Here is a 13,979-nt window from a genome sequence, read left to right as displayed (position 1 = left end):
AATTTTCAATAAATGGGATGAAAATGGATTTTTCAGGTGGAAATTGATGATTTTGAAAGTTGACCTTTGACCTTTTGACCTCAAATAGTTTGTTTCCCAATTCAGTGAGGCACTATGCAAATGCTGTTAAATTTTCAAGTAAATCGGATGAAAATGGATTTTTCAGATGGAAATTGATGATTTTGAAGTTTGACCTCAAAAATAGTTGGTTTCCCAATTTATTGACTATATGCAAATGCTGTTCAATTTTCAAGTCAATTGGATAAAAAAATGGCGATTTTAGAAATGTGACCAAGATGACCTTTGATCTCAAAATCAATAGGCTTCTCAATTGTAACGTCCTCTACAACTTGGTGAAGTTTAATGACTATCAGTTTAGAATTGTGACCTGTAGGTGACTGACAAACAGACGAAGACGCAGACGGGCAAAGACAGACTGACAAAGACACAGACGGACAAACAGAACAATGAAAAATCACTCATAGAGCGACACCTGGCAAAGCAGAACAAAGTAGAATGGCACTCAGTAGAGCATCCTTTTGACCTAAAAAAAAAATTAGTGGTTGAATTCAGTGACCTGATATGCAAATAGTCTTCAAAGTTTAAGTTAATCTGATGAAAATTGACAATTTTAGAAATTTGGCCTATGTTGACCTCGAAAATAGTTGGTGGTTGGTTTGAGTTAGCTAATATGCAAATCCTAATCAATTTTCAAGTCAATCAAATGAAATTGAGGATTTTAGAAATTCGAAATTGTTGACCTTTGGCCGATGCTGATCTCAAAAATAGTTGGTGGTTGAATTCAGTTAGCTGATATGAAAATCCTATTCAAATTTCAAGTCAATCGGATGAAAAATTGAGGATTTTAGAAATTTGAAAAAAAGTGGTTGACCTTGGCCTATGTTCACCTTATGGCCTATGTTGAAGTAAAAAAAATACCTGGTGGTTGAATTCAGTTAGCTGATATGAAAATCCCATTCAAATTCCAAATCAATCGGATGAAAATTGAGGATTTTAGAAATTTGAAATGGTTGTTGGCCTTTGGCCTATGTTTACCTTTTGGACTATGCTGTTCTCAAAAATAGTTGGTGGTTGAATTCAGTTAGCTGATATGAAAATCTTATTCAAATTCAAGTCAATCAGATGAAAATTGAGGATTTTAGAAATTTGAAAGTAGTTGACCTTTGGCTTATGTTGACCTTTTGACCTCAAATATATAGGATTTGTCGGACCACGAACTCTACCATTTGGTGAAGTTTCGTGAAGATCGGTTTAAAATTGTGACCTGTACGCAAGTGTGAGTGAGCGTACAGACAAATACACACACAAACCGGAGTTATTAACATACTTGTCAAAAAATAAATAATTTGCCTTGTAACAAACTCAATTGACTGATATACTTGAAAAATCTTCGATTTTGCAGTAATAAACTATAGATGTAGCATGAAAGCATAATTCATAAAGTGTTTGCTCTATACAAATGTTTAGGCTTCAACATAACCGCCATCTTTCGTAATATATTGTTCAATCGGATTTTCCAACTTCTTGTAAACATTCTCCAGTTGCTGTTGAGAAATTTCATGAATTGTATTTGGTGATCGTAGCTCTAAGTTCATCCAAATAATGTGGTTTTGATGAGTAAACAATAGTTGTGCATAGTCCCATAAAATGCAGTCCAATGGTGACAGGCCAGGCGTCCAATCCAATCAATTTGTCCCTGTCACACCCAACCTGTCCACCAAATTTCGTCCTGCATGGACAGACAGATGTGAATACATAACCTCCATCCATGTTCGGTGGTAGAGGCAATAGCAACATGAAGATAAACACAACTTGATGAATTATGCTTTCAATGCCATTTTCAGTTTGTTTCTATTTTGTATAAATCAAAAGTTATAAAATTTCAAAGTTGCACCACGACTTTATGGGACTATCGATCGCATCAAATCTGAAGATGGTGTCTTTTGTTAGCAGCATTCATTGAATTTGTAACCCAGTCTTTTGTTTTTTCTCTAGAGGGACATTGAGCTGTGTCCCAACTGTGGTGAACCCAAGCTTAAGCACAGGCTCTGTGGCAGGTGTCTCTGCCATGTTGCTCTTGAGACAAAAAAATATTCGTCAGAAGATTGTCTGGCTTGAAGGGGGCCCCTTCCGAAGCCCAGCCGTGGAGACTGTTGTACGCTACGATGACGATGCTCCAGTGACGGAGACAGATTCGGGGAAGAGGATTGTTGAGCTGAAACGGAAGCGACCCCACTGGTTTCCAGCTGCTTGATTTATTCTGCAGAAATTATGCTTTCTCGAGTTGATTTTTTTTTTTTTTTTTTTTATCTGCAGGAAGCAAAAGCCTTTGCTTTTGGTACAGTTTACTAAATAAATCAAAAAGTACAGTTTAATAAATTGCCCTAATCGAACATTCTTGTTGACTGTTTAAGGATACTGAACCTTTCCTCCATATTTAAATGTTTCTGACAAAGTTCAAATTGCTTTGCTTTTTGCTTTATTTATTTCATTTTATTTTGAAAATAACAACTCAATGACGTGATGGCAGTCACTTTGGCATCTGCTGTTTTTGAATTTTTCCTGCATCAAATTAATTGTCAATGTTACCAACCTAAAAATTCCCATTAAAAAAAAAAAAACCAATGTAGATTGTTTTGTTTCCCTTATGCATTTATGAAAAAAAAGTGTCCAGGTTTTTCTTTTCCGTTCATTCATCCACTTCCAATTCACTACGACTACCAACATTCCCCAACCTCTCATGGGGTCGGTTGGGGGATGTTTATTTGGTCTGTCTCCCCCTTCCCCCACTGACAGACCTTCCCCAACCTCCCCCCCTCCCCCTCTGTCTCTCCCTCCCCCTCCCCCCTCTGTCTCTCCTCCCCCCCCCCCCCCCCCCCACTCTCTTCTCTCTGGACCTCTTCTCCCCTTATGTCTATATGTCTGCGCTCTCTTTTTTAAACATGGTGAGTATCAAGCAACACACCACATTTAAAGTCTTGCATATAACTCCTCACTTGGCCTGGGTTTGAAATGCCATATTCCTGGACTCTTAACGAATTATGTTGTCGATCCTCATTGGTACAGAGCGTTGGTGTTGCCGAAGCCGCTTCCTCAGCAAAGTTGTACTGTGTGGTTTGCCATTGCTTTCCCAGCAATAGTTTTTTTTTTGTATACAAGATCTAGGCTCGTGTAAGACCCTTACATTAATGACAAAAAAAAACAAATGGACACAAGAAATAATAAAGAGAGCGGGATACAAGATGGGGAGAGAGGGGGAAGCACTCAAGTACAGCAATTGAGAGCAGGGAGATCTGTGGGCAGGCGTGGGAAGGGGGGTGGGGGTGGGAGAGGTATAAAACACATGGACACAACTAGGGCTTCCAGGAAAGAAGTCGGTATTTCAGAAAAGTGGATCCTGGGTGAATTAAGGGGGGTAGAAAAGATCAAGGTTTTGGATGGGGGACGATAAGAGATGGTGGTGGACAGCTGTTTTAAAGACCTGGAGGGAGGAGTGGGATTGAGGAGAGTGAGCGAGTTTGTTCCAGAGGCGGGAGAAAAGAGGAATGAAAGAGTGAAGGTGAGCAGAGAGTCTTGATCTTTAGCAGTTTCCCCAGAAGAGGGTTGCTGGCAGATCTTGTGCGGCCTGTAGGAGTATTTGGGGGACAGAGCACAGACAGGGCTAGGGAGGGGGGGGGGCTAAGCCGGAGAGGAGTCGGTAGAAGACAGAAAGACCACCAACCTGCCTGCGGTGAGTGAGTAAAAGGCCCTCGGAGTTAGCTTCATCGCGAGACCTTCCAATGATTCTGAAAGCTTTGGTTCCAATAGCGTGAAGCCGAGCTAGGTGTGAGGCAGGAGCATCAGCCCAGAGGGGAGAGCAGTATAAAATAGAGCTGCGGATGAAAGCCTTGCATGTGATGAGCTCAGGTGGGCCAAGGAAGAACTTCGCATGACGGAGGATGCCCAGTCGGCGACTGGCTTTGGAGGCCACCTTGGAAATGTGGTTTTCCCAGGAAAGATCATGGCAGATTGTGAGACCCAAGAGCTTGAGTGACAACTTTTTGGAGAGGATTGTTGAGAATGTAGATGGGAGGATTGTTCAGATGGTCTTTTCGGAGAGACATAGTGAGTGTGAGATTTGTCACGATTGAAAGACATGGTCCACTTTTTTGACCAGTCAGTGATTTTGTCCAGGTCTGCAGAGAGTGAGGAGGCTGAAGACTGCTAATCGGAGGGATGAGGTATGGAGCAGCAGAGAGTGGTCATCAGCAAAGAGATAGAGAGGATTTTCCAGAGAGTCGGAGAGATCATTGTTGAAGACCAGAAAAACCACAGGGCCTAGAACACTGCCTTGGGAAACTCCAGCCTGAACAGGAAGGGGAGATGAGAGAAATCTATTCAGGGCCACACGTTGACTACGACCAGAGAGGAAGTCTGCAAGCCATGCATGGAGATTTCCATGGATACCATAGGAGGAGAGTTTGGTGAGCAGAGCGGGGTGCTGGACTGTATCGAAGGCACGTGATATGTCAAGGGAGACTGCTCTGATTTCCTATTTGACATTGAGGAACTCCATCCATTGTTGATACAGCAGAAGCAGCATGTTCAGAGTAGAGTGACCTGGTCTGAATCCAAATTGATGATCAGAGATCAAGCCATTGAAGAAGAGGAAGGATTTGATATCCTAAGCAATGATGGATTCCATGATTCTGCTGATAATTGGGAGCAGGCTGATTGGTCTGTATTTGCAAGGATCTGTGTTTGCACATTTTTGTGTAAAGCGGTAATGTTGGCTGATTTCCAAACTGATGGCAGATGACCTTGAGCAAAAGAGAGGGTGAAGAGAACAGAGAGAGGGTGTGAAAGAGCGGCACAGCAGGATTTTAGGACCCGTGGGGACCCGTGGGCTGATGCTGTCTGGTCCAGTTACAGAATCAGAGTCCAGGATTGACAGAAACTCTCCACCTTGTCAGAAGAAAAGGACACAGAGTCCAGGAGCAGATGGGTACAGAGAGAGCCGGGTTTGGGACACAAGATTTTGAGGCAAACACAGAGTTTAGGCATTTAACTTTTTCACGTGTGGAGTCAGCTGTGTCGCCGTTTGAGGTAAGGGAGGGGATGGAGGAGGGACAAACACCAGAAACAGATTTGACCAGACGCCACCAGGATTTGGAAGAGGCAGACAGGTTTGCGTGTGAATTAGACTATGTGTCCAGCGACTTGCTCTTCGCGAAGGACTTCGTGGGGATCTTGAACATCCACCAACCAATTTTGGTAGACCGGGCACCCAGTTTTGACGTCCATCGGAGGGACGCACCATGGCAACAATTCCTGCCCTAACCTTGGTCCAAGTGAAAGACTCGGGCCAAGCTTCCGCCAGCCAACCTCACAAGAGCGTGACAATAATTATGACCGTTAAAGAAAAGTAGACAACAAGGAACTTGGATGCAGTGGGGATGGCACAGACATCACCAGGGTGTTATAACTGATATACGCATATAACATGATAAACATACATTTAAAATTAGAACGGTTTTTGTGGGGGAGGGAGAAGGGTGAACATGAGTGTACATCGGTCGGTTGAGGAATGAACAACACAGACAGCACATTGAACTTTTGACGAGACCCTATCGCAGACATCACAATCACGGATCAATACCTCAGCTACCTACCATTCCTATAACATTAGTATTAACGATTAGCATGTTTCGTTTGTCTTCTATGGACATGCTTTCTCGGGCGTCGGCGGTATTATGACGGACACGAGCGTTGTTTGCCATTCTTGCAACTCGTAAGGAAATGATCGAGCGAGGTTAGTCCGACACCGTGGATACTTTTTTTTAATTTTTTTAAATGAAAGGTACCGTGGGATGATATCGGATGGGAAACCCAGTTTAACATCATTCCAAAATACGGTACACTCATTAATCAAGTTACTATAACAACCTGCTGGGAAAGTACTAGTCGGATTGGTGAGTGACCAGTGGGACTGACGTCAGATTGGTGAGTGACCAGTGAGAATGACTAGTCGGATTGGTGAGTGATCAGTGAGAGTGACTAGTCGGATTGGTGAGTGATCAGTGAGAGTGACTAGTCGGCTTGGTGAGTGACCAGTGAGAGTGACTAGTCGGATTGGTGAGTGATCAGTGAGAGTGACTAGTCAGATTGGTGAGTGATCAGTGAGTGACTAGTCGGATTGGTGAGTGACCAGTGAGAGTGACTAGTCGGCTTGGTGAGTGACCAGTGAGAGTGACTAGTCGGATTGGTGAGTGATCAGTGAGAGTGACTAGTCAGATTGGTGAGTGACCAGTGAGAATGACTGGTCGGATTGGTGAGTGATCAGTGAGAGTGACTAGTCGGATTGGTGAGTGATCAGTGAGAGTGACTAGTCAGATTGGTGAGTGATCAGTGAGTGACTAGTCGGATTGGTGAGTGATCAGTGAGTGACTAGTCAGATTGGTGAGTGATCAGTGAGAGTGACTAGTCGGATTGGTGAGTGATCAGTGAGTGACAAGTCAGATTGGTGAGTGACCAGTGAGAGTGACTAGTCGGATTGGTGAGTGATCAGTGAGAGTGACTAGTCAGATTGGTGAGTGATCAGTGAGAGTGACTAGTCGGATTGGTGAGTGATCAGTGAGAGTGACGGGTCGGATTGGTGAGTGACCAGTGAGAGTGACGGGTCGGATTGGTGAGTGACCAGTGAGAGTGACTAGTCGGATTGGTGAGTGATCAGTGAGTGACTAGTTGGATTAATATTCGCTACCTTCAAGATATCCAGCAATGTTTCTGTGGAAATTGGATTACCGTTTGCCTGCGACACGTGAACATGCAGTGGATCACGTATGCAAAGTGGAGCCAATGATAGCTCGGCGGTCGGCGAGGACACGACGTTCAGCCAATGATTACACGACGAGCACACGACATTCAGCCAATGATAGCACTGCGAGCACACAAAGTTCAGCCAATGATAGCACTGCGAGCACACAAAGTTCAGCCAATGATAGCAGTAATAGCACTGTGAGCACACAAGCAATGACAACGTTGCGCAGCCAATGATAGCACTCCGCACACAAAGTTCAGCTCATGATAGGCCGGCGAGCACACAAAGTTCAGCCAATGATAGCAGTAATAGCACTGTGAGCACACAAGCAATGACAACGTTGCGCAGCCAATGATAGCACTCCGCACACAAAGTTCAGCTCATGATAGGCCGGCGAGCACACAAAGTTCAGCCAATGATAGCAGTAATAGCACTGTGAGCACACAAGCAATGACAACGTTGCGCAGCCAATGATAGCACTCCGCACACAAAGTTCAACCAATGATAGCACGGCGAGCACACAAAGTTCAGCCAATGATAGCACGGCGAGCACACAAAGTTCAGCCAATGATAGCAGTAATAGCACTGTGAACACACAAGCAATGACAACGTTGCGCAGCCAATGATAGCACTCCGCACACAAAGTTCAGCCAATGATAGCACGGCGAGCACACAAAGTTCAGCCAATGATAGCACGGCGAGCACACAAAGTTCAGCCAATGATAGCAGTAATAGCACTGTGAGCACACAAGCAATGACAACGTTGCGCAGCCAATGATAGCACTCCGCACACAAAGTTCAACCAATGATAGCACGGCGAGCACACAAAGTTCAGCCAATGATAGCAGTAATAGCACTGTGAACACACAAGCAATGACAACGTTGCGCAGCCAATGATAGCACTCCGCACACAAAGTTCAGCCAATGATAGCACGGCGAGCACACAAAGTTCAGCCAATGATAGCACGGCGAGCACACAAAGTTCAGCCAATGATAGCAGTAATAGCACTGTGAACACACAAGCAATGACAACGTTGCGCAGCCAATGATAGCACTCCGCACACAAAGTTCAGCTCATGATAGGCCGGCGAGCAGTGAGCGCACAAAGTTCAACCAATGATAGCACGGCAAGGATACGACGTCCAGCCAATGATAGCACGACGAGCACACGACGTTCAGCCAATGATAGCACTGCGCGCACACAACGTTCAACCATTGATAGCAGTGCACGTACAGCGCGGCTTGGTCCTAAATTATGATTGGTTGGTTAATCAGCAAATAGAATGGGAGCATGGATGTCATTGGATGAAGATATAACGCAGTGCACGAAACTCGCGGTATTTTAGCTTTGTTAAGAATGGATGGAAGGATAAAACCATTGTCAATTTTGGCCACAATTTAATGTAATCGCATTTGTCACGACTGAAAGAAAGAGTCGCACATTTGTAACTTCTTTTTTAATAGTGCAGCAGACTATCGGTACTCGGCTAAATATTTCACACCTGATAGGAACTCCCGTTTGATTTTCATCATTATTATGCAAACGGACAAGGTTTTAAAAAAGGTCACCTGATGCGAAATGTTGTAAAAGCGAATTTATGCTGAGGAAATGTACATTAAACAGAGATTAACAATTTCTAACCTGTGTTCGCATCCATGACGGTATGAGCCGTAGCAGGGTTATAGTGTATATTTAAAACAAGAGATTATCAAATTTTAACCTGTGTTCGCATCCATGACGGTATGAGCCGTAGCAGGGTTATAGTGTATATTTAAAACAAGAGATTAACAAATTTTAACCTCTGTTCGCATCCATGACGGTATGAGACGCAGCAGTAGCAGGGTTGTTGTGCACATTGAACTGCGTTGCTGCTGTGTGTGCCTGTGCGAATCAACGCTGTTTGAAAACACCCGAATAATTGGCATTATTTTGCGTTTGTTGATTAATTATATGTCTTTTTGACATTGGTGCTTTGATGTGGAAAAAATATCAATTTTTGCAATTTTCAAAAACGAAAAAATTGTGAAGTAAAGTTTCGGCGGCTTCGTAAGGAGGACTTCATGAGGAAGCTTCACAAGGTTTTCGGAGCTTTTCGGTTATTAGACGCACTGGCTAAAACATAGTACATGAAAATAATATTTAACATTTGATTGACGGGGAAGAAATGCATCCTGCTGAAAAGGTAAAGATCGGATAGGACGAATTGTGGAAGGTGCAGTAAGACCTGCGGCCATTGGGTGGCTTTGACAGGCGGTAATGGCGGATGCTGGTGAGCTTCGTGGGCCGGTGCTACGTCCAGCGGGCCTGCAGTCGCTCCTCTCCTTCACCATTTTGTTCCTTGCCAGCCTCGCTGGATTCTCTTCCCGCCTGTTTGCCGTCATCCGCTTCGAGAGCATTATCCACGAGTTCGATCCGTGGTGAGTGCGCGGCCTTCGAAGTCGTAGATCCGACTCTGCCGCGGGTTTGTCATTGCATTGGTATCCTTCGCTTGCACAATCCCCGACCTTGCGGACGGACGTTGCCGCTTGCACTGGTCGACCTGGAGCGACGCTTTAGTGCGAGTGTTGGCGACTCGGGAGAATGGAGGTCACGCGTCGTGTCCCCAAGTCCCGCTCCCGCCATCACCACTTCCACTGACCTTTCCCGGGACGTTAAACTTCCTTAAAAAAATAATTGAGGTCAACATGTTCACGTGTTCATTGAGCTAGTTTCGAGCTTTTGGAGAAATTTTAAATTAATTTTGGTCGTTCATAGTCAACCGTACCACTTTCTCACCGGTGGATAGCAGTTCTTGCTCTGTTTGCTCCGATGAAGGGTTAACGCCCGAAACGTGATCTTCTCATTTCTTCCCATGGCGTCAGCAGCACAACACTAATTCCTCGTTCTACAAACGGCAATCCCGAGTTTGCCTGAACATACGGACGTGAACCGTTCAAAATGTTCTCCAAACGAGTCCAAGAAGCGAGTTTAAACTAGAACATTGTGGCTGTGTCGCCAATATGCCTCCGCATAGTTCCACAACGGGTAGATGCCATCACTCTGCATATGTATGGGGAAGAGGATCACGTTTGTGAAGTTTCGTGTTGATCGGATAAGGTTCGTTTTTCTATCCAAGATGGCTGCCAAACCACGTTACCCATGACCATCATTTTCAAACTATATGTAACAGTGTTGTTAGATGATATTTGTAAAATTTCGCATCGATAGGGTGAGCGGCTTCAAAGATATAATTATTTAATATTTTCCTTCAATCCAATATGGCTGCCAAACCATGTGAACTATGATGTCATAAATTTAATATTTCAATACAAATGGGTCATAGATCATCTGCATGCAATTTCAGATTTTTAGGATGAGGAATTCGATTTGAAACATTTTTGGCTGGTATACCACTTTACCTATGATGTCATCATTATCATGCTTTTGTTCCCCATTGGGAGTAATTGACAATGTGCCAAGTTTCAAAAAATTTCCATTCAGTGGTTTCTGAGAAATAGTTTTTTAATTACTTGCTTTTAATTCAAGATGGCTGCCACACCACGTGGCCTATGATGTCACAATTATCATAAAAACATTCTGCATGGGTGTCACTCCGACCCTGAAAGTTTCGTCTCAATCGGACATACGGTTGCTGAGAAAAACGAGGTTTAGCTCGTACGGACAGACGGATGGACGGACAACCCGAAAATATAATGCCTCCGGCGACTTTGTCAGCGGAGGCATAACAATTGATTATTAGCGCTGAGGAAGCGCCTCTAGCGAATGACTTCCAGCCAGTGTAACGCGAATTCCTGTCACAGGAATTCTGAGATCATATAAGTGTGACGTGGCAGTTCCTGATTGGTTCGTGTTGGGGAACCCCTTCTCGCTGCCGACGTGACGTAAATTCGCGCACGCGCACTGGTGAAGCGCGAGATTCGGCCCAAGGTTCTTATTATTATTATTATTATTTTTGTATACAAGATCGAGGCTCGAACCATGATCGAGGCTCGAAATTCCATGCCCGAACCTCAGCGCAATCCAAGAGGATTCACTTGTTTTGTACATTCTCGGACCCAAATTTTATGATTCCCATGAAGATTACTGCACATTGAATAACACACCCTGTTCATTGTCAGTGCCCAAGCAAGGATTTCCTCCCATGTAAAAACTTCCAATAATGTTGGAAAACTCCCGTTCAAATTGCGTGCGGATTTGTTAAGAACAAGATGCTACACTTCCAGTGGCAAGCTCGTCAAAATGGTCACTTTAAAGTTACTAAAGGAGTGCTAAGAATCTAATTCTAAGACCTGTCTTGAGTCATTGAAAAATCAACCTGACGAGTGGTGCGAGAAAATACTCTTGAGAACCGAAGGGGTGCGGGCACCAAAAATGGTTGAGAACCACTGGCCTAGAGGTATGCATGTTCTCCTCCAAGCTGTCTGGCCTGGGTTTGAATCCTGACCCAGCTATAAACTCATCCCGGTGTTTCACAGGCAGTGTGATTCATCAGTGTATGCCCTCCATGTATGATGATGGGGGCAACCCTTCTGCCAGCATTCGTTGGTGGCCGTTAAAGATCCTACGCTCTTTCGTAGCGTAGGCGAGCTATCACTGGCAGTGGCGGATTAATGCACGGGCACAATGGTCACGTGTCCGGGGCCCCCGAATTCCATGAGGTCATGCAACCAATACAACCCGAGATCAACGATAGTGGTTCATAATCTTTCGAGATGAGACTGAGGGTGGGTCTCACTTTGCCGACAAAACATATCACCTTGTGAGTGGTGATAAACAGCGTAAAGCGAATGCTCCATCTCGAGGAAAGTGATTAGGAAAGTATTGTCATGTGATGAATCGATCAAAAAACGTTTCCCTGATGTTTAATGAGACATGACTTTTACAAAATGAAGGGGTGACCTAATTAAGGGTTGACATGACTATCAAAAATGTTGACATGACAAAATTAAGGGTGACATGACTCTCCTGACAAGGTGGAGAAGTTTCTGTCAAACCTCGACTCTGATTCTACAACTGGACGAGATGGCATCAGCCCACAGGTCCTAAAATCCTGCTCTGCCTCTCCATCTCACCCTCTCTCTGTTCTCTTCACCCTCTCTTTTGCTCAAGGTAATCTGCCATCTGCTTGGAAATCGGCCAACTTTACCGCTTTACACAAGAAAGGTGCAAAAACAGATCCTTGCAACGACAGACCAATCAGCCTGTTCCCAATAATCAGCAAGGTCATGGAATCGATCATCACTTCTGATATCAAATCCTTCCTCTTCTCCAATGGCTTGATCTCGGATCATCAATTTGGATTCAGACCAGGTCATTCTACTCGAGACATGCTGCTTCTGCTGTCTCAACAATAAATGGAGGTCCTCAATGCCAAACAGGAAATTAGAGCTGTCTGGCACCCCACCATGCTCATTTAACTCTCCTCGTATGGTATCCATGGAAACCCCCACTGGCTTGCAGACTTCCTTTCTGATCGCAGTCAACGTGTGGACCTGAATGGAATTCTCTCTTCTCCCCTTCCTCTTCAGGCTGGAGTTCCTCAAGTCAGTGTTCTGGACCCTGGACTTTTTCTGGTCTTCATTAATGATCTCTCCGACTCTGGAAAATCCTCTCTATCTCTTTGCTGATATCTCCACTCTCTGCCGCTCCATATCGCAACCCTCAGATCGACAGGCAGCAGCCTCTTCACTCTCTGCAGACCTGGACAATATCACAAACTGGTCAAACAAGTGGAATATGTCTATCAATCCTGACAAATCTCACACTCTCACTTTGTCTCTCCGAAAGTACATTTGGACAACCCTCCCATCTACTTTCTGAACAATCCTCTTGAAGATGTTCTGTCACTCAAGCTTTTGGGTCTCACTATCTGCCATGGTCTTTCCTGGGAAAACCACATTTCCAAGCTGGCCTATAAAGCTAGTCGCCGACTGGGTTTCCTACATCGTGCAAAGTCCTTTCTGGGCACTTCTGAGCTGCGCACCACATACAAAGCTTTCATCTGCAGCTTAATGGAATACTGCTTTCCCCTCTGGCCTGGTGCTCCTGCCTCACACCTAGCTCGGTTTCACGCGGTTGAAACCAAAGCATTCAGAATCATTGGAATCTCCTGCGATGAGGCTGATTCTGAGGGCCTTTCTCTCTCACCGCAGGCAGCTTGGTGTTCTTTCTGTCTTCTACCGACTCCTCTCCGGCCTAGCTCCCCCAGCTCTATCTGTGCTCTGTCCCCAAAATATTCCTGCAGGACGCCCAAGATCTGCCAACAACCCTCTTTGGTGAAACTGCCAAAATCAAGACTCTCTGCTCACCTTCACTCCTTCATTCCTCTTTTCTCCCGCTTCTGGAATAAACTACCTCACTCTCTTCAATCCCTCTCCTCCCTCCAGGTCTTTAAAACAGCTGTTCACCACCATCTCTTATCTTCCCCCATCCAAAACCTTGATCTTTTCTACCCCCGTTAAAACACCCCAGATCCACTTTTCTGAAATACCGACTTCTTTCCTGGAAGTCCTAGCAATGTCCATGTGTTGTTTTTTTCCTGTCCCACCCCCCATCCCCCGCCCGCTTCCCCCTTAAAATTTTAAATAATTCTCATATCCGAATTCATATTCAGATCTTCACCAAAATCGAATCTTTTTGTCCTTGCCAGACACCTAACCGGTCCACCAAGTTTCGTCCAAATCCGTCCTCAACTTTTTGAGATATCCTGCTATGTATCGTTTTGGCCCTTTCTCCCAATGGTGAAGAATCACTTCACAAATTATTGTAGCCGGATCCGGATCCGGATTTTCACCAAAATCTAATCGTTTCGTCCGTGTGACAAACGCTTCATCTCTGCCAAATTACATCCGAATCCGTCCACAACTTTTTGAGATATTTTGTTCACAAACAAACAAACAGAAAGGGGTGAAAACATAACCTCCATCCACTTTTGGTGGCGGAGGTAATCTATATATATAAAGTAGAGTTGGCCTCTGTGTCTGTATCCTGATCTATCTACGATCTCTAAGATCTCGAGAACCCGTGGACGGATTTGCGAGCGGAAAGTACTGTTCGACTCGGGATGGTCCCAGGAATGTCACGGAGACATAAACATTTTAAAAATTTCGGGTTTTAAAATTAGCGTATTATTAGCACTAGCAGAAGAGAGAGGGATTC

General features: G+C 44.5%; 1 protein-coding gene across 1 annotated transcript in view; it reads left to right on the top strand.

Annotated features, from left to right (window-relative positions):
* Positions 1-8,644: 8,644 nt before the first annotated feature.
* Positions 8,645-13,979, top strand: part of STT3B (STT3 oligosaccharyltransferase complex catalytic subunit B) — a 59,269-nt gene continuing 53,934 nt past the window's right edge. Inside the window, exon 1 of the mRNA XM_068126459.2 lies at positions 8,645-9,238. Coding sequence (XP_067982560.1) covers positions 9,078-9,238 — 161 coding nt within the window. The 5' untranslated portion in view covers positions 8,645-9,077. The remainder of the gene's footprint in view (positions 9,239-13,979) is intronic.

The sequence above is a fragment of the Myxine glutinosa genome, chromosome 10 (genome assembly GCF_964187855.1).
Source record: "Myxine glutinosa chromosome 10, kmMyxGlut1.1, whole genome shotgun sequence".
Taxonomy (NCBI): Eukaryota; Metazoa; Chordata; class Myxini; order Myxiniformes; family Myxinidae; genus Myxine; species Myxine glutinosa.
Note: the sequence above shows the minus strand (reverse complement) of the source record. Positions and strands in the feature narration are given on the sequence as shown.